This window comes from Protopterus annectens, chromosome 11.part0 (assembly GCF_019279795.1).
Source record: "Protopterus annectens isolate FY-2018-M chromosome 11.part0, PAN1.0, whole genome shotgun sequence".
Taxonomy (NCBI): domain Eukaryota; kingdom Metazoa; phylum Chordata; order Ceratodontiformes; family Protopteridae; genus Protopterus; species Protopterus annectens.
The window spans coordinates 853,281,069-853,303,599 of NC_056745.1; the positions used below are offsets into that span (position 1 = coordinate 853,281,069).

Genomic DNA, 22,531 nt, shown 5'->3' on the forward strand with positions numbered 1-22,531 from the left:
GGAGCAACCCAGATGTTAGTCATAGTTGCATGGGGAGAGCAGAGATGGACTATACATACATACATACATAAAATAAATAAATACACCTTTTCTTGTATCATATGAAGTATGCAGGAAAGAAATTGCAATCACAGTAGGATATCATCCACCTGGCATGAAAATAAATTTTTTAAATACTCATTCCCTGTCTTCACCAATCATTGCAGGCTTACTACAAAGCACCCCTTGGAGATGAGCACAGATCTTAATTATTGTCGCAATCCTGATGGTGATAGGCATGGCCCTTGGTGTTTTACTGATGACCCGTTCATTCCATGGGACTACTGCTTTATTTCCAAATGTAAGTATATTTACATTAAGCTTAATGAATGTGTACTTCAGTAACTATTAAAAAATGGTCGCCTTGTCTTAAAATGTGAGTGTCTAATGATGCGCTGTGCTGCAGGTACTGTGTAACACTCGGACTATGCAAACTGTGCAGTCAGATAGATATTAAGACTGTAGTCCATGTCAGGGGTTGGGGCAAAACTTGAAAGCACAATTCTTAGCATACTGCCTCTCTTTATGAACAGTTTTATTTTTTTTAGGTGTCATTAAAAAATACTTGTAGGACACCAGATAAATCAGTGGACATTGTTAACAATAAATATAGCCCACAGCAGTGCTCAACAGTTTTATTTTTCTAAATAAAAAGGGGGATCAGGACAGAGGGGTATGAGTACAGTGCAAATGCTACTTTTGCCTAACAACAATTTTACAGCTTACTTGAAATCCTAACCTGCTATTAGTTCTTCTGTTTCTGTAGTCTTACACATTATCTTCTCAGATAAGTTAAGATTATTAAATGTATGTGTGTGTGAAGATCATGAAGAAAATCCTCCTCACTCCTTGAATGTGACACTATAGTGCAGGAGCAGAAAGCCAAGGTACCACAGTTATTGGATCACAGTCTGTTAGCCAGTTGGGAGCATACCACCATGGTGACCCTCAGTCCTCAGAATGCACAATGAACTGCATAGTTGACTAGATGTATTTCAGCTCTGAAATTCAATAGACAAATATCTGACATTGTAGCATATGAGAAGGGTAGAATTTTAAACTAATATATGCAAACTCCTGCAGACAGTAATAGACATTGCATGATAAGCTTATTGAAATGTGCTATATAGCCATATATTCTGTGATGTCTTAATAATGGTGATGCTTTATTTTTGGCACCAGAGGGCACTGTCAGACCATTGGGTGATGAGTTCAGTTTTCTCATACTTCTTTTAAATTTTACAATTATCATGATTTAAAAAAAATACCCCCTCCCAAAAATACAGTTTAGGGGCTAATTATTTTGCAAGTATATCCACTGATGAAGCAATTCACTAAACTTTAAATTAAAACATGACCCGTGCCTGAACATGGAAGCAAAATTACATCCCACTAATCAGCATGTCATCTGACTTCCCTTCCTGCCATACGGTAACAAGGTCATGACTTGCCTATCCATTGACTTTTGTTAAGCATAGATGTGACTGATGTCATTACTTATCCAGGGATATCTGATCATTTACAGCAAGAGAATGCCAGCAGAAATGGATGCTCTGATCTTTATGAGCAGTTCTCTTTATTTTAGTTGTCATTAAAAAAATGCTTGTAGGACACCAGATAAATCTGTAGACATTAACAATAAGGTTTGCCACAGCAATGATCAACATTTTCATTTTTCTACATAAAAAAATGGATCAGAATGGGAATGAATACAGTGTAAATGCTACTTTTTCCAAAAATAATGGGTGGATTTGGAAAAAGTTATTGCATTAAAAAATGATCAATTATAGCAGAAAAGGTGTATGATGGGAGTGGGGTGTTTATGCCATAACCTGAGAGAGACATGTATCAAGCAAAAGAAGCTGCTTTCAGTGGGAAAGCAATGCATTTTCCCAGATATAAAACTCATTATGTCCATCATTGGTGGCAGACCATTAACTTGTAACCCAAATTCAAAATAAACATTACACTAGCAACCTTCAGTGATATAGGAAGATGAATCCCCACAATCTGTGTACAAATAGTATACCCCCGCAATTAATATGGCGGCATCTGATGTTGTAGAGCATTACAATAAGTTTCTAAAGTTTGACAAATTAGTCTTTCACTGAAGACAGATTTCTTGAGGCAATAGATAACATTTCCTCTGTGTGAAAAGAAGAGGGTTACAAACTATTTTTAAATAACTTTGCAATACCCATGGACAGCTTTGGGAAGACAAAAATGAAAAAAAAAAAAAACAATGTGTGTGGATACATCTCTCTCTCTCTCTCTATATATATATATATATATATATATATATATAGTGAGAGAGAGATATATACAGTGTGTGATGAATTTGTGCAGAAAGATACATACTAAAAGTGCCCATGTCTAAATCCTGACTGACACATTGAATCAAAATGTATCCTCTTCTGTTGCTTAAATGCAGGTCAGTGCTATTGGAACAAGAGAATGACTGATGGTTAATAGAAATCTGTAGGATTTGTTTTTGGACAGCCTTAGATTGTGTATGTATCTAGATGCGAATTTGGTATACTCCTGATCCAGAGAAAATCTTTTAACACATGGGCTTTGGATTTCACTTGCTTATCATTGGTTATTTTGATTCCTTGACTAATATTTAATATACAACTTGCTAGAACTTGTTAGCCTGGCTTGGTCTTTCACTAAAGTTTGGGCTTCATTTATAAGTAAACAATTATTTGGCTCTAGAAACATGAAATAAGCAAAGGATGTAATTTTATTTTGTTTGTGTCTGCCCTTTCTCTTTTAGCCATTTAGATCTGCCTTCTGCAGTTTTTGTTCTCTTCTTCCATTTTATGGACGACTTTGATTTCCTGTTATGAGAAGTCTGTAAGCCTGAAGTTTTCTGATCCATTTTCTTTTCAGCTTTTTAAACTTGGTGGCTTTTGTGTTTGCTACCTCTAGTCTAAATGTACCTTTGGAAGCCCATTGCCATCTTATCTCATCTACTTATTCTAGGCGTTTAAAGCCTATGTTATTCTCCATTTCCTATCACCCCACTCAGTTAGGCATGCTAACATATTCAGTGTTAATCCCTTCTTTCCAGCTTGCGTTTGAAAACTGTAACATCTGAGACTAGAGTACCAATCACTGGAGAGCTTGGGAACTACCTTTCAGGAATCACCTTGGGATTGGTACTTCTGTTTTGCTCCAGATGATAGAAGGAGCAGGGGGATATTATATTATTTCTGAAGACTGCTGCTATACTTTCAAATTTTTATTGCATTTTTCTGCGTTTTATCAATATAAAGTATATTTGCTTTTCCTTTGTCTAGCTGCTGTTAGTGTGCTTTGAAATCGCATTTTAAGTAATCACTGGTGTTTCCTTACTTTAATAGTGTATCTCACCGTTATATTTACTAAAAATGTTTTTCCTGTCACTGTTGCTGCTGTTACACGGTTTGTCTTTGAAATGTATTCTGTAGGGGTTTTCCAGCTAGTTGTTTAAGTTGTTTGTAGTTGCATTGCACCTGTGGAATTCTTTTTACTGTGTTTTTACATTAGGAGGATTGGGATCATTCCTCTAGGGGAAGGAGGTGTTTGTCTAGTCTAGGTCTATCTGAGCTGGGAAATTCACAAACAAGCTCTAGTTGTTTTAATGGCAAGAGGGCTCAGTAATACATTTTTTTTAGTTTTTCTAGTGATGGTATAAATTTGTCACATTTATGTAGAGCTGTTCACTGCACAGTTGCAGTCAGCAGTGCCCTGTACAGAAGCAAACACCTTGAAAGCAAAGTTTCCCTAGAGAACTGTTTATAAAACTATACCCTGTGAAGCAGTTAAGTATAGAGTAAAGGTATTCCTCACCGACAATCTTAGAGCAGCTAGTTTGTACATCAACTGGCTAAAACTTTATCCATCCCCATACAAATTTTTTTCAGGAAATGCCAAATTATCAAACCTACAGACATAGCAAAATCAAATCAACTGAACCTCAGTGTGTTACTGCTCAATGCCAGGAGTCTAAACAAAAAGCTACATACTCTCCAAGCCTTCTTCACCCTCAGAAGTAGAGACATTTGTGCAGTTACTGAGACATGCCTTTAAACCACAAAAAATACCCCACCAGTGCAAGGTTTCCACACAAGCCTTCCACACTTTTAGACCACTAGCTGCACAGACAGGGGCTAAAGGTGGAGGTGTCTTGACATACATCATTAGCAAGCATAGCTCTAGTTTGATACAATAGGATGATACTCTGGAGTTCCTATATGTGCATATCACCATAGGTAAAATTCTGTACCATATCCCAGCTATCTGTAGGTCACCCTCCATATCCCAAGAAATGCATAGCACATACTTAGACCTACTGGAGGCACTTACTATCTAACCAAACTCCCTACTCATGGGAGACCTTAATTACCTCTCTATAAACTGGGAATCCTCACAGCCGCAAATCTGCTGGCACAGAGATTCATGGACTTTGTAAATGCAAATGCCCTTTACCATTTAGTGCGTACTCTCACTAGAGGCTCAAACATACTGAAACTCATAGTCACAGATATGGGAGAATGCCCCCCCCCCCACCCATGTCATCTCTCTGGTATGGTCTAATCATAAAGCTGTCTCTTTTGATATCAAAATCAACTCTGTAACCCTAGTAAATCCAGTAACAGTTAGGAACTTTACAAAGGCATATTATTTTAAATGGAAGTTTGTTAAAATTAAATGTCCCTCCAAACCAGAGAACACAGCAGCCTATGCTATATTATTCACACAGACCCCATACAACCATGTCAGTGGCTGCATAAAGGCTACTATACCTACTAGTATTAAGCCCAAAACTATCCCAAAAACAAACCACACTGGTGACATCCCAAATTACACAGGATGTACAACAAAAGAAAAAAAAATCATGGCTAAAATCAGGAAGTATGACTCTCATAAAGATAAATACTCTCTCATCAAACTAAACAGGCAACTAAGATAGCTAATTAAGTCCAATAGAGCCATTTCCAAGGTTAAGATATCCTCCCAGGCAACAGACAACCATGAGGCCTTCTTCAGCTATGTCAGAAACCTCAAAGGCAGCAAACAGCAGCGTGCTGAACTACTGGTTAATGGTGCCATATTCACTGTGCTGGGTGATATAGCGAATCTGTTGGCTAACAAATTCACTTCCAACTTTACCCATCACTCACCCCAAGCAATACACCCCCAAGAAGTACCCTGAAATATAGCCCCCAACTATAAATAGAGAGAGTATGCCCTGGCTGCATTAGCTGAGGCCAAGAATACAGCCTCAGTGGGCCCTGATAATATCCTAGGATGCCTCCTAAATGGTCTAAAATATGACTTATCAGGGCCACTGGAGTCATCATTTTACTATAATCTCATAATAGGCATTTTGCCGTGAGAATAGAGGACTGAGGTGCTCATCCTCTTTCATAAGGGTATACAATTAACAGATTTCAGAAACTACAGACCCATTAGTCTGCTTGGTCTTATTTGCAAAGCCATGGAAAGAATTATCACAAAATGATCAACAAAGGTATTTCAGATCTCCAGACACTAGATCCTTCCCAGTTTGGCTTAGCCAAAAGAAGGTCATGCATACCGAACCTGGTGGGATTCTTTGTAAAAGTCACCAAGGCAATTGATGAAGGTAAAATGTGTGTACTGCCTACCTTGACCTGGCTAAGGCATTTGATACAATACCTCACTCGGACATTATTAACAAACTTATAGAATTAGGTATAAACTCCTATATAATGCACTAGATAGCCAGCTAGCTCATGGATAGGACCAAGGAGGTTAGGATGAGAAAGACCACCTCCGCAAAGAGGCTGGTCACCAGTGGAGCTCCTCAAGGCACCCTGCTGAGCCCAGTCCTCTTTGGCATCTACTTCTTGGAAGTCAGAGCCAAAGCCAATGTCAAATGCCTCTGGCTGACTACTTTCAAATATAATTGCAAACTGGGAGCAATCATAGAATTCCCCTGAGATGCAAACACCCTACAGGAAGTTCTAACGCATACAGATGACTGGCGCCAAAGCCATAGCTTAAGACTCAGTGTCAAGAAATGCAGTACATTTTGGGAAGTTGGCCATCCTGAGAAACTACATAATTGATAAAACACCCATAAGTATTGACCCACTCATCAGGCATCTGGGAACTCATGGAGACAGTAAGTAATCTAGCCTTCAATCAAAATTTGTCCAAGGTAGTAAGACAATCCTTCTATGTTGCTCAACTTATAAGCAAGGGCATGGCATCTAGGTCCAGGGAAGCCATCATTCCAATGTACTTGGCCCTCATCAGACCCAGCATAGATTGCAGTGCCCCCTTCAGTATGTACCTGACCAGACACATGCAGCAACTTGAGTATCCACAATGGTTCCTTACAAAAAGAATAAAGAACATAAACACAATAACCTCCGAGGATCACCTCAAAGCACTATCTCAATACTCAGTCTCCTACAGACTACTGAGAAGCGATCTATGCCTGGCTTACAGAGTATACTTGGGCACCTTCCTTAGAACTACTAGATCCAAAGACCTACATTTTACTTGTAACATAAATAGGACATGTTGGAGAGACAGATATGTATCTAATAAATTTCCCATTCTCTAGATTAGTATCTATATTCATGTGAAACAAAGTCCCCTCCTACTCTATTTAAGTGTAATTTGAAACATAGGGTGGAAAATCAGAAACTCATCCCTGACCTGGTGTCTGTGACTCTGAGGAATAGAAGCAGCCAGCTAATCATGTCATAACCAAAAATCACCCCTATACAAATGTCAGGAACATAAAACATATGGCTCATGTTGAGAATGTATGGCTACACTTATAAAGACCCTAGTGGACATTAACCTAGTATACACCTATTAACCAATGAACCTATAAAATCTAGCAGTTTTTATATCTTATCCATCCACCATGCATGACTAATTTTTCTAGGGACTCCTGCATGTCTTAAGGGACCCATTTCCCTTTCCTGGAGTGCTCTACCTCATGTCATCAGATATGCTTTCTCTCAAAAGCCACTTGCCTATCACAACTCATATGTCTGCTTTTTTTAGTGGGTAGTTGGGAATCCCTGAAAACCCTCTAGTATCACACAGGGCACCTGACCCTCAGACACACAACCTTGTCTCATCCCTTTTTTGGCAGAATCCTATTGGCTTAACTGATTTTTCATCCGCATCAACCTCCTTATTCCCATTTTGTACCCAGAGGTAGGCTATCACATCAATACTGACCATCACCTAGAGCCAACGTATCTCTCCATGAATGAGTTTTTTATTAATAGTTGCTTATCCCTATATTTTACTGTTACACTGCCTCCTGCTACTGTCACCAAATTGTTACAGGAAGTGCAGGTCTCATTTCTTTTACCTTAAGCATTTTTAGGAAAGATGAGACCAATTCAGAGTCTCAAAATCAAATGTTTTTATTAACTGCTAGATAAGCCAATGTGGAGTGAGACTAGCAAAAAAAAAAAAAAAAAAAAAAGAAAAAAGAAACACCTGCTGAACTTACAATTTCACAAAATATGAAAATGTAAAAAATACCTCCCATCTTCTGATAAAAGTGATTTATAGATAGGAAAATGTATTATACACTATCAGTCTTTTTCCAGATTGATAGAAATAGTGTTTTGAAAATATTTCTCATAATTTCATGTTAGACCAAAAAAGTTTTAACATTTTATTTATTTATTTATCTCCTGTCTAATACCAGACAGTTCTGTTGGCAATTGTTCTTTTTATATTGTGAGGGAGATTACTAGACTCTATCTTGTCCTTTTTGATGGAAAGTATTGAGTTGGGTGCCTGAATTCAGGCTATGAATCTTCAAAATTATATGAAAATAACAGCAAAGACACAATTTTGAAGCTCCATTTTTCTAGAAGTACTCACAAGACGCTGTCCAGTTCGATTCTCAGCTAAAGCGTCTTCTGCGTGGAGGCATGCATGAATGGGCATACCTTCGTTGAAGGTTGTGCATCAGGGCTGGCAACTCAGCACGTAAAAATCAACTACCAATCATTAGCAGACCGGAGTTCTGCTGTGGTGACCCCTAACCGGGAAAAGCCAAAAGACACAACAACAACTCACAGCAAGTCAAATCCTTTTGCTTATAATAATATTGCATTGCATTTTCCTGAAGGTAGACTGAGACACCAGAGCATGTATTTCGCCCATAAAGCACATATCATTCTCTGCCTCTTCTCTATCCCTATCTTCTTTCCATTATTTCTCCAATTGTCCCATGCCTACTTGAATGTTTCCATGGATAGCCTTCCTCCCACTCATTCTAGTTGTACATTCTCTGGGTTTACAACCTATTTAATGAAAGATTTTTTTCATATGTCCAAGGAAGAGTTACTCCATATAATTTGCTGCCTTCAACCTCTCCTTTCCACCTATCCTTCATGCTGCACATAACCCCTTCACTTTTTCCTGGTATGGTGATATGGATCTATATCACATCCCTCATTTCCTCTTATCTGTAGTGAAAGGTGCTGCAGGTTCACTAGTCTCTCAATGTATTTTTCCTTTTCATCCCATGATATTTCTGATGATACTCTTCTGGATTCTTTCTAGCACCATGGACACAAGCGCTCACTGTGAGACCTAACAAGAACTTGGTATTGTAGAATTATCAACTCATTAATTATGGAGCCCATCTCTCAGATGATACACCCCAGCATTCTGTTTACCACCACATATACCCTATCACTTTGTTGATGGTGATCCACACCTTCACTACTTCACACCAGGCTTGTAGTGGCCCAGGCACATTACTTTACCGAACCTTAGCTGCACACTTTCTGTCCACTTCATCTGACTTTCTAAATCCTTCCATAAACATTCTTCCTATCCACAGCCGTATACCTAGCTTTTTTCCATCAGCAGTGATGCTAACCTACTATATGTCTGGCAGATATGTCTACAAAAGTACACTGAAGAGTTTTGAATTAAGGGGAAACTCTGCTCTGGTAGGCCTTTTACTTATTCCAGACATTATTCCTCTCACGATAACCCTTTGTGGTCTAAACTTTAACTATGTGGAAATCCAAGTACTTTTTTATGTAGATTACTATAGTACTCATTAAAACATGGACCACTATGCTTTCTATGTCTAATGTCCAGCTAGATAGTCATAGCTAAGCACCCTTTCTTTATGGCCAGGCGGATACCATCTCATCTCAAACATCCTTAGGTAACTGGCTTATAGTTGATATCTCTCCATGCCATCTTCAGTTTGTTCTTGCCATGTTTCATATTTGTTTCAAGAAACAGTCTCCTATTACCAAATTTATTTGGATATACCTGGTCACCAGTGGGCCTTACAAATAATTTCCAGGGGATACAAACTTCAGTTTCTCTCCAAGTCAAAAAGAAAAGATGGATTACATCTGTACCAAACTACTAGGAACTTATAGTTGTACCCCACTCCACAGAAACTATGTCACAGAAATGATATATTATATATTTCTGTGGGGAAGACAAATGTGTTTTGCTGAAGACTGATCAATGTACCAAGAAAAGGCATAGTATGGATAACCAGAACCATTCCAGACTTATCAAGGCTAGGTAAGCACATTTGTAGGCATTTCCAAACTTCATAATGTTAATCCTACAAGCTCTTTTTGCCACTCCATGGACCTTAGTCTCTGCTGGTGATACTAAACTTCAAAGATGCCTGTTACCACATGACCATTTTCAAAGAACATCAGCAGTTCCTGAAGTCTGTGGTGGAGTTTAGCTACTGCACTCAGAGTTCTTATAAAATATCTGGCCTGAGTGATAGCACATCACTGGAGAAAAGCATCCATATCTACACATTCATGTACAATTGCTTTATTCAGGCAGAAACTCAAGGAGAGATGCAAATGGATTGTGATTTAACACTGGACTGCTTAAAGAGTGTGTGTTTCTCCCTCAAAAAGCAGTCCAACATGCATCTATATAAAACTGTGGTCTTGCCAGGAGTCCTGCTAGATAGCAATACAACTAATGGTTATTTTCCCCAGGAAAAGATAGTACACATTGACAGTACCCTTAAAGTTTCTGACTTGGAAAACAAAATGTTTTCTAATGCAGCTACATCTGTTAGGAGAGTTTCAGGGCCCCAGTGTTTCATGTGCAAAGAATCATAATTGCATTTGCATAAAGATAGGGCTATCCAGTGTCCTATCCCCTCTTTTATGTCCATGGTTCTTACAGAACAAACCTTGAACCAAGCCATTCATCCTCCTGTATTATTTCTGCACCTCCAAATAAAGAACAAAAAATTTTCATTTCTTAGATTTGAACAAGCAATGCTAACTAGATAGAACTACATCCAATAAATCAGAACAGTTGTTTGTCTCTTTTACAGAACATAAACATGGGCTGGTAGTGACAATACCAACTATTTATAGTTGGTTAGCACACTGTATAACCTTTTTCTACATTACTCATGAAAGCAGGCTGTAGAAAGCAGACCTTATTACACAAGGGGTACAGTGGCTACTACTGCTTTCATGAATTGGATTAGTTCCCAGCACATTTAAGAGGCAAAAGCCTCTCTCTCATCTCTGCTACTCTAAAAGGCATTCTATAGTCCTCATCTGAATGAACCAACCACCCTAACAGGGAAGGTCAGCTTTAGGAATCTTCATTTTGGAAAGGCTCTGCCAGTGATCTGTATGACTAGCATAGCATGTTGTCTAGCCATCATTGTAAATGTCTGAGTGTAATTACAGCTGTAATCCTGAATACCTCACTTTGTCCCCTCTATAGCATGATATGATTAAGGGCCAAGATGGCTACCATTCTTTCTTCTTCTCTCCTTATATGTTTCTCCTTGTCACCATATTCTCTTTGCTCAGATCCATTAAGAAGGCGTAGATTCTGCTGATCACACATTAAATTTGTGGGGCCGTTTTTACTGTTAGCCATAGATTGAACATAGCTTCTTCTATTAGTGGGCAGGAAAGGACTAAAAATGACAAAGATGTATGCCATCTATATACCAGTTATGTGAGAATTTCACCTGTGACATAATGCAAGTATATCCCTGGGAAAGGGATACATAGCTCTGAATGTTAGGTCAGATGTTGGACTCAGCCATTTGTAGATATACTTATTGTATTGACTGCAAGAGTGACCATATTTGAATACCTTTTATTATAATAAGTTCTCCACACAACAGTATTTTCTCAGTCCTAATCCCATGCACTACAGTACTATTAACAGCCACTTATGTGGCGATGAGTCAGTAGCATTGATAAAGTCCTTGTAGACCATGTCTCCCAGCATATCCTTGTGTTGTTTCCTGTAATCCAGTTGCAAAACTGATACAACGTTCTCTGACAGTCCTTCTGTCCAGGAATCCATGTAAACTGCTTTTCTGGAGATTGTTCTGTTTCAGAAAAATAACCAAGCTTTTCTTCAGAATTCTCTGTGTGACTTTCTGTACCACTGCTGTTAAACTAACACACCTGTTTTTTTTCCCTGTATTTCAATTCACAGACATTTCTGTACAAGCCAGTAATTTGTTGAAGGTTATAGTTAAGATATTTAGCAGCATATTGACCAGATTCATAAAGATACTGGGAAGCAGCAGATCTGGTTCTATTACTGTCGCCTCTCAAAGAGCAGTCATTTCTCTCTCTCCACTTCCTTACTGTTTATCTCGCTATTTATCCACTGCTCTTTCACCCTGCCTGGCTTTCCTTCCCAGCATGCCACCCTCCTCTTTCATTTCTTCAAGACTACTAAGGTGAAGTTTTCATCCACTACTTCTCCTCCATGCTAGTAATGACCACTAACAGATACAGGATCTGTATTTTTAAGTGCCTTCATCTGAAATTGCTGACACGGGCAACCTTCAAAGTTACTAAGCCACTCTTTTACTGTTTTTAGCCACTGTAATGTTTACATTTTATTTCTTAGCCAAGCTGTTCCCGGCTTTAGCAAAATCAAAGTTACTCATCCTGAGGAAGAAATTTTCTCTATAGCCATACAAAGTGAAAAAAAAATCTCAAGCAGACTTACCATTAACAACTTTCTTTACAAAATGCAAGTGTGTTCTCATACTTGCTACAAAATGGAAGTCTTGACACTTTTCAGCCTCATCAGTACTGACTCAATTTGCATAGAAAAAAAGTTAACTACAGCATAAAAACATAATATGCAGCCTCCATCTTTCTCTAGCTGTACTTCATCTCAGATATACCACACTGGAAAAGATAAGTGGTAGGAAGTAGAAAACTAATTTCAATCCCATGTGATTTCCTCAACAGCAATTTAGAAATGTAGCTAGTATACCAACAAGAGAGGGTTGTAGTAAAAAATGCTGAAAGCATCATAAAAGTTTAATCTACAGCTGCAGCAATGTCACATACTATATGATTTATTAGAAGTAATAAGGATGGCAGTCTATCCAGTGCTGATGTAAAATAAGGCAGTTACTTCTAAAGAATTTTGTTTATTTATTATTTGTTTAGTGGGAAAGTCAGACTTGAAACAAAGCCAATTTTCAGCAGAGGCCCAGGGAGAAACAGTCCAGGCACATGTCTTTGAAACGTGGGAGGAAACCGGAGCACCAGGAGGAAACCCACACAAATGCAGGGAGGACATGCAGATTCCACACAGAAGGCACTCCAGCCAAGAATCGAACTGGAAACCTCTTGCTGTGAGGTGACAATGCTACGGCTGCACCACTGTGCCAAATTTGATCAGTACTTCTAAATATATCCTCAATGTCATCCATGTGAAAGATAGACCACATGACAGTTAACAGTGCCATTCATTCAGTTCTGCTTATCCTAAATAAATGCAAGTTACTCACTTTTCATAAGGATAGATCTGTTCTGCTTGTTTTAACTAACTCTTTCTCTGGTAAGATCAGGACTGGCTCATATTTAGTTAGATCAACCAGTAAAGCTTCCAATGCTACTGAGGCTCTGGGTCTACTTTACTTGATCGACATCTCAAATGTTTGACTTTAATATGGCTGAGACCATATGATCAAAAATACAAAAAACAAAATAAAAACTAAATGTGTCTAGCAGGGGGGCAAGCCCCACTGCATCCCCCAATCCCACTACTTAAATATACCAACTCCGAGATCGCACTACATTGCGGAAAAGGGAAATCTTCCCATTCCGCACTGTATGGAGATCTCCATTAAGAGTCACTGAACTTTTAAAAGCTTGACCATATGGTCTTGGCCGTATGAAAAAAATCTCCACCCCTACTCATTATATTCTCTGCCTAAAATCTCTACCTGTATATCCCAGACACATGGTAGTTGGGGTCAGAAAGCAAATTGTCAAAGCAACTATACAAGTCCTGAAAGTAGGAAATGAAACGTGTCCACTGCAACATTGTAATTTCCTTCACCCACTAAGTTGGCTAGAGTTACCTAACTTCCTCACGTATACCCAACTTGTCCAAGCACACAAACTCATTCACAATTTCTCACTGCCCCTTCCTAGCTAATACCTTTGAAATGCACAAACCAGATCGACTCCTAAGATCCAATTCCCAAATCTAATTAAATTGCATAAACCCACTCACCCAGCTGGGAATCATCTGATATCCTTCTGTCTAGCATGCCTCTGGAATTCCCTTCCTTCTCCCATCTGCACCATTAGCAGTCTCTCCTTGTTTAAAGCCTCACTGCACTCACACCTTACTTCACAATTTTAGTGCTTCTGTTCCCATCCTACCTAAGTCTTACTACACTTTCTTCCTAGACTCCCAAACCTCTTTTGTGCCTTTCACTGCCTCGTATAGTTCTATATCCCCAGAGATATATTTGACCAACTACTAAAATAGTTACCTTACATTACTATTTCAGAAAAAATGCATTTTTTTATTTCTGCTTTTATTTGAATTAATCTGATGTATTTTGTAAATTAAAAAAAATTGATTTTTATTATCATATTTACTTCTGTAATCTGAAATGTTTATTTGAAATGTGTACTATGGACTTGTATTTTTCTGTACTATGTATTCATATTTTTCTGGAGCTTTTCTTCCTAGGACACCATTGAAAGTGGGCTCCTTGTGGCCCAATGGACTATCCTGGAAAACAAACTGCAAATAAATAAATAAAATAAGTGAGTTTTACTGCTAAGGCTCTTGTATCCTGATTCTAGAAGGCACAATGAGTAATATGTGTGCAGTCTCAGCATATGTTGTCTTAGTCTGATCTTGTGACAGTATGAGTGAGTTTAAGGCCTGCTTGGCAACCTTCTATACAAATGAGAGGGTGGCCTCCAGGCTGTACATATAATTACACCCCTCACAAATCATGTCATGTTGGCCCAGTAGTAGCTGATTGTCAGTGATCTTTAGGTAGTTCCTAAAATGTCTCAGATTACCAAGGTTAATGTGGCTGGCAGCAAAAAGGATAGAGGTAGTCTAGGCTTCCATGTTTGCAAGATGGGTTAACTTAGCAAGCGTATGAATGATATACTTGAACCAATTTAGTGGGTAGGCAGAGAAGATATCTTGGGGAGATAAATCATGCAGTAAAGGAGATAAAATAGGTGAGGCAAAGATGTGCTGGCAGTGATGCATCAACTTCTTGAACTTCCAGGAAAAATGCAATACAGTCCGAGAGTAGCACAGCGCTATAGCTTGCTACAGACATACACATACTCAGTATAATATTATAATATAAACTCTGAAGTAGCGTAAGTTCAGTGCTGTTAGATCTTAGAGTAATTAATACTCAAAAAGAGATTTGTACAATGCATAATTACTATAGTAAGAGAGCAATAAATTAATTTTGTTTAAAACAATAGAATGGCTGCTAAACAAGTAGTAAAAGTGACAGACAGTATACTCTAGAGAAGGAGGTTCAAATGCTACTAAGAATATAACTGGAGTTTGGCTGTAATGCCATACATATACACATCAAAGCTTGATTGAAAGTAATAGAGTGGAGACATTGGCTTAGATGCTGCAAACACACTCTTAGACAATACACTTAGAGTCCTCATAATGATTTCTTTCAAGCTTTATTAAACTCTGGCACCAAGTGCTTGGATGCAAATGAAAGCAGCAGCAATGACCAGCCTAATTACAAAGGAAATGAAGCTGTCACTCACTCAATAGCTATGACTTGCTCTAAGAACAGTAAGGAGTTATCAACAATAATTTGAGTAACAGACCTCTAGGCAAAATTATATATATATATATATATATATATATATATATATATATATATATATATATATAAACAAAAGGTTGAGATCCCTCATCAAAACCTCTAAAGCCAGCTATGAAGGCAGAATTGTGACAGACACTAAAAACAACCACAAAGCTGTCTATAGTTATATTAAGAATCTTCACGGCAATACCCAGGTTTGTTCTGAGTTACTACACAATGGTACCTCCTATACTAAGCCAACAGATATTGCCAGCATACTGGCCGACAGATTCAGTGCCAACTTTACCCCTCTCTCCCCCCAAAAGGACCAATCAAAATACCAGAGGAATACCAGGCATCCAACATTACTGTAGCAGGTTAAAGTTGCATTGTCCAAGGCCAAGAATACAGCTTCCATGGGACCCGACAATATCCCTGGATGTGTTCTACAGGAACTACAAAGTGAGCTGGTACCACATTTGTGTGCCCTGTTCAATCATAGCCGCACCTCAGGCTTTGTCCCTACTGAATGGCGCACTACTACAGTCATCCTTCTTCATAAAGGAGGAGTGACTAAAGACCCTGGAAATTATTGCCCCATTAGCCTGATGAGTCTGATATGTAAGCCTATGGAGTGCATCATCATGGACCTAATTAACAAGGATATAGGGAATCTCCAAATTCTAGATCCCACACAATTTGGTTTTGTGAAAGGTAGATCATGCCTGCTCAACCTGGTTGACTTCTTTGAGTCAGTCACCAGAGCTGTGGATGAGGGCAAGGCAGTTCATACAGCCTACCTCGATCTGGCCAAGGCTTTTTATACCATTCCCCACTCAGGAATTATTGATAACCTCACCAAAATAGCCATCAACCCCTATATCACAAATTGGCTCACAGAGAGAACCCACAGTGTGAAAGTAGCAATCTCCAAGTCAAACTGCCGACCAGTCACAAGTGGAGTTCCACAGAGATCAGTCCTGGGTCCTCTCCTGTTTGGCATCTACTTCTCAGAAGTCCAGACCAACAAAGAGGGACTCTGGCTGACCAAGTTTGCAGACAACTGCAAGCTGGGAGCCATTATTAACTTCCCAAGTGATGTAGATATCCTACAGAAAGGCCTCAATGAGACCAATGACTGGTGTTGAAACCATAGCCTTAAGCTTAATGTCAAAAAATGCATCATCATCTGAGAACTGAAGTCACCAAATAATGACATACATTTGAGTTTTGGACTTTAAATCCTTCAGAACATGTGTGTTAACACAAACCCTGTTACTCTAGCAACTTTCTAAGATTATAAGAGCAATATTTAAAATCTGTCCTTATTTTTGGGTCTTTGCCTCCTATTTTGTCAGGCACTGTCCAGATTTCTTGCACTAAGAGGTTGAGAGGTATGCAACACAGTGATAGGAAAAAAAGAAAGGATAGCATATAAAGCAGAAACAAAGTAATGGTCTGACATTCATCTTGAAAAAATTATAATTTTAAGTCAAATATTTGCCAAAAAGGAAAGAAGATCCAACAGTAACATGGGGCTGTTGGAAGGGTGACCAACTAGAACCACAGCTGAAGAGATCTGGAGATAGGGACTTTAGGCACAGAGGATAATGGGGTGAGGACTCTGTTACCTGAAAAAGTTTTAAGATCTGAGCTGACCTGCCAACCTTTATCCTACAGTTAAAGAAATTGAAACTCCTAAAATCAGCCTGCTATATGTCTATTCTCTCCTCTGTATAAACAATATAAGTATCCATAAAGTACAAACAGATCAATTCATTTTACCTCACTTATAATATAAGTTACAAATTTAATATATGATATATTTGCAGGCATGTTATTAGAAAAAAAAATTAAAAAAATAAAGATTACATTTTCATTGAGTTGGTGGTGGCTCGGGTGAATGTAAAAGTTCCCAGGATGCCTATCAAAAAGAGTAGGGATCCTTTATTTAGATATAAAAATAACTCTTAGTTACAAAATATCCACATATTTACAAATATTTACAAATGTAAAACTATATAGACATATAAATCTGTTAATAGAATCACATTGAATTTTCATCCCTATTAGATCCTCACTCCTTTTTACATAATGGTCATCTGATTTTACTTAATATCGTTGCTAAAATCCATTTACTATTAAACATATTTCATTTATTCTTTCATTCCATATAACCCATATAACATAAAAAATATTCTTTTAACATATTTTATAATATCCCTATTTAATCACATCCATGTTTATTTTATCCACTTCTTTTATGTATGCAAAAAAACTTCTTTACATAGTTTTTCCCATATTTTTTTTGTCATTTACATATCAAAAACACATGTTCCATAGTTTCTTCATCTTGACAATGTAAACATATTCTATTGTTTTTCTTCTTATATGGCATATTTATTTTACTGGCAATTTATCTAATTCCAGTCTCCACAAAAAAACTTGATATTCTACTTTCTGATTGCACCACTGCTTCTTTTTTATAGATTTATTTTCTTCACCTGTTAGATTTTTATATGGTTTTACATAGTAATGTTTTATCATTATATTAATTTTTATTTTCCACAAAAATACTTTTTTTCTTGGTAACATTCTATTTCTTCATTTATGCCGTTTTACTCTTTTATTCTTTTTTACCATACCCCAGAACTTATCATACATATATTTTTACAAGTTTACTACTATTCTCTCATCTTTTTCATTTATCCACTGTTAACGCTTTGTACAAATTTAATGAAGAAATATATACCACTGGGTTAATTAACCCTAAGCCTACTTCTTTTTTATTTACATACAAAACTCCTCTTTTTACTGGGTTGAATCTAGAACCCTAGATAAATGAAAAAATATCTGCAATAATTCCATTTCAAATATTTTTGGCAACATAAATACACTTGTTAAATATGCTATTTTTCCCATTAGTTGTTGTTCTTCTTTCGGCTTTTCCCGGTTAGGGTTCACCACAGCGGAACTCCTGTCCGCTAATTATTGGCAGTAGATTTTTATGGTGCCAAGGTGCCAGCTCAACGCCCAACCTTCAACAAAGGCATGCCCATTTACGCATGTCTTTTTAGTACTGAATTTAAAAATCCTTTTTTCTAAATGATAATTTATATGTTCTCCAGAAAAGACAGATTTGTTTTATTTCTTCTATTCTTTTTTTTCCTATTGTATTCTACATCTTTATTTCCATATTTTATACCTAACACAGAAATTTCATTCACTGAAAATATATATCCCCCTATCTTTACTACATCTCCTAAACCTTTGCTTTTTCTTTATTTAAAGCCATCCTTATCACCTCTAGACGATCATTCATGCAAAAGTTTAGTTCTTTAATTATTATAGTGTCATTTGCATATGTTAACAGAACTGGAATTCTTAACCCTTCAGGTGTTATATACCCTGCCTCCTTCATTTCGTAATTTATTTCACATGTATAACTAATGCAGAGTATACAACTCATTGGACGTCCCTTTCTTATACCACTCTTTGTATGTACCTCTTGGGTTAATCAGCAAGTATTTTTACTTTATTATTAGTATATGCTGACATACATAATTTCCTAACTTTCTCACTTATATTCTTTCATTATTGCCCATAACATTTTATGTCCAATTTTGTCAAATGCCTTACTAACGTCTCCTATCAAGATTTTCCTTCTTCTTTTCTATTCATATTACCATCCACAATTTCTCTATTATTAATAAATTTTGACATACCTTTCCATCCAGGCTATATATACTATCTTCCATAATATTTTCTGTTTTAGTTTCTAATCTCTTTTGTATTACTTTCATAAAGATCTTATCATCATTATTATTCAGTATTATTGGTCTGCATTTTTAATTGTCCCTTATCTTCCTTTTTTCATATGAAATTAAGTATTCCACTACATAATTTGCGTACATAAAACCTTTATTTAGTCATTCATTCAAAATCTTTAAAAAAATTTGTTGCCAATCCCTTAAAATTTTACACATTTTATACCCTATTCCATCCGATTCTGCAGCTGAATCTGTATTTACTTGTCTAAATGCTTTATCTAGCTCATTTAAGGAACTCACCTTTTCCAACTCTTCATTCTGTTTTACTGTTTCACTTTTTTACTTTGCATGTTTTTTTACCACCTTTTTTTCTTTAGATATTTCTAGTACATATTGTACTACACTATTCATAATCTTTTCTTGAGTTCTTTCTATTTCTCCTTTTACATTTTTTATTTCTGTCAAAAAACTGCCATCTTCCGGGTCTGTGTTCACCTATTGAATGGGCCATTCATCGAACACTAATCATCAAAACTTCTTTATTCAAAAGGCCATATCCTCATAAAGACTTACATAAAATGATGATAATTTGCCAACATAAAAGAAGCAGGACATAGCACTTCTCAGTAACTTAGGTATAAGGAAACTTGCCCTTTCCTCACTGTAGTGTGATCTCGGAGTTGGTATATATAATTAGCTGGGGATGTGGGAGTGCAGCCCTCACAAGAGGACTATTCTGTGAACACTGGACACTCCTTATATGAGGGGCTATGTCCCCATACCCCCTCTTTAAGTAAATCATCCTGCAACCCTCGCGACTGAATGGTTGTAATTATGCATCCATCGTTTACTCACTCATTTCCATCAAACAGATTTCTTTGAAAATTTTCTGCAGAATCCTCACACATTCTCTAGTCTTGTTATTTGCTTTCTCCTCCATTTCTTTCACCACTCCATCATCTCCTTCTCTCTCTATCTGCCTCCCTGTTTCTCTGGCTGCCTCTGCACCTGGAACAGAAACAGAAAGTGCTCCTCGAACAGTGATGAGTAGGAGAAGTTCCCCAATCCCATGGTCAAATTTCCCCCCAATAGTAGAAAAAACACCTCAGATCTCCCTCCAAAAAAAGAGGTGACTAACCTAGTGGGAATAACATGTGTAGCAAAGAATAAATAAATAAAATAAAACACAATTTCAAGTAGATTAATCAAGGAAACGTAAATCAGAAAATAAGTTTCGTTTAATTTTTAAAATACTACAAGGAAACCATTTAAGCAGAACACAAAGACATTAGTTAAAAAAATGACAGGTAAAAATGAATGATGGGAATAAATATAAAAAAGTGTTATATTTGCTAGCAAATCAAGCATCTACTTTTCACTAATGAAAAACATCATAACTAAGTAAAATAACAGCAATATCAAAAAGCCTATAATCTAAGAAGTAAACATAAACATATGGTATTATAATAATATGCATTTTTGTTTGTGGATTTCACATTATATCGACATTACTCATGTCTGGTTTAAAGGATGGTCATTTGAGTAAAGACTTAAAAAAGAGTAATGGGTATTCAGAAGCCATATTATATCCCATGTATCACCATTACTGGAGCTTTAAGATATTACACAGTGAATACCTTAGTTGTGCTGTGTCCTTCTTGCAAGTTTTGTTTATTTTTTATAAATGTTTTTGTTGTGAATTTTTTTAGCTTGCATACCTAAGGTTCAGTATTTTATGTAAAGTCATGTAATTGTGCTGCATATTTGTTGACAACAAAAGTCACCTGTTGACTGAAGACATATGACATGAATTTCAATGCACAAACTGCAGTTTTCTGTAATTTTCACTGAACTGTTCATTTTTCACACCAAATATATGATTACAAATACTGCAGAATATATAATCACTGCATTAAACATATATTCAGCTGAAAGGTATGTGAAATGATTCCAGAGATGTTTGATCTTCAGCAACAGACACATGCAAAGTATGTAGTACTAATTCAAATATAAGTTTTCCAATTTTCTGGTTCACTTTAAAGCCTTATTAAGTAATGTTTCCTAGTAGCTATGATGCATTAGGAAAACGTCAGCATTAGGATAATGAAAGAAAATGGATGGGAATATGTTTTCCATGGCCCTAACACTGTCACTATCCCAGCAAGCACTGCTATTGGCAGCAACTTTAATTAGATCATGAAAATGACCCTGAAAATGAATGAAGATAATATGTGCCATGTGACATTCTTTTTGTCATTAGTCAGAAATAATCATAATTCACTGCTCTCTTTTGGCCAGCACCTGTCATCAAAAGAGACAGACATCTGCAGAGAGCTACTATAGCAAAACATGAGTGAAACTGGAGAGTAAGTAGACGTGCAATTTAAAATTGTGATTTTTTTTTTTTTAAGTACAAAGTGAAGAATACTAGTTTCTCAGTTTATCACCCTAAACCATTGACTTTTAAGGCATTGCCTTATTGAAATAACTTCTGAGATGCCAGAAGAAGAATGGCAGATGAATGGGAAGTCAGTCGAGGTGAATCTTCATTGTAGTTTTGGTTCTTATAAAACCTTAATGGAAAATCTTATATACTAAAAAGAATCTGGCAGTTATTGCAATATTTCTGGACAGGGCAAAGTTTAGTATTTTATATTTAATTCTCGGTGAAAAAACATAGCTAGACCATGTTAAAAATGAGAAGCAAAATCTTAACACTTGGTGTTGATTTTAGACAAAAGAACCAGTCATTGAAGTTATAAGACAGAGACCAACAGACAGTCAGTCAGACAAACAGAAACTGCTAATGAGAAAAAAAAGAGAAAGGTGAAATCCACATGTACTATGTCCTGGCTTACTCTCTGGGTTATTATGTTTACTAAGCATAAAAACTTAAATACTCAAGCTTATTTTAGGATTGATTTGACATGTAATATAAAAGCAACCATGTAACATACAAATTTGATTAAAGAGGAAATATTTAACTGACTCATGGGGTGAGCATAATGCTCTTGTTATAAAATGCTTTTATGTTTATTCTCAGGGGGCATTTTGCTAGATGGTTTTGACAAGTGTGGCACAGAGCAGTATCCAAAGGCCTTGTCGGTATTATTGCAAATGCAAGCAAGGTTGACTGTATCACTATTCTGAAATTTTGCAAAAAAAAACATACTTTGGGAAGGAAAAGCTAGTCATTTTTTTCTTTTGTTTTGCATGACAGCACTAGGCCATCTGATACCATAATTACTCTGTATCAGATGGGCCATGTGTTTTCAGCTTGTTAGGTTTCTAGTTTCACATCTGGCTACTCTTCATTGTACTTTCAGGCAAATTCATTTCTTTCTTTGAAAGTCTCAGCAGCACTAGTTACCCATGTTTAGTTCCATGGTAGATATGTAGCAGCCATTTCAAAAGTGGGTCAACTTGCAGAGCTAAAGCAGGAGATTTGGTAACCTGTATAATAATAATTTTTAATGTCTCAAGGTGATCACATAATGACAGCTTATAATCTTTCAATTTTTTTAAAGAATAGTTTGACCATTTACAAGTTGTGGTGAGCTAATGGTATTTTGGTCACTTAATAGTCAGCTTC

The 22,531-nt window shown here is 36.9% G+C and overlaps 1 protein-coding gene across 2 annotated transcripts in view; it reads left to right on the forward strand.

Moving 5' to 3' along the window:
* The window catches only part of HGF (hepatocyte growth factor), a 1,211,563-nt gene that overhangs the window by 907,130 nt on the left and 281,902 nt on the right, over window positions 1-22,531 (forward strand). For both annotated transcript variants that reach the window (XM_044088269.1, XM_044088268.1), the window contains exon 11: window positions 207-340. In XM_044088269.1, the coding sequence (XP_043944204.1) occupies window positions 207-340 (134 nt within the window). The remainder of the gene's footprint in view (window positions 1-206; window positions 341-22,531) is intronic.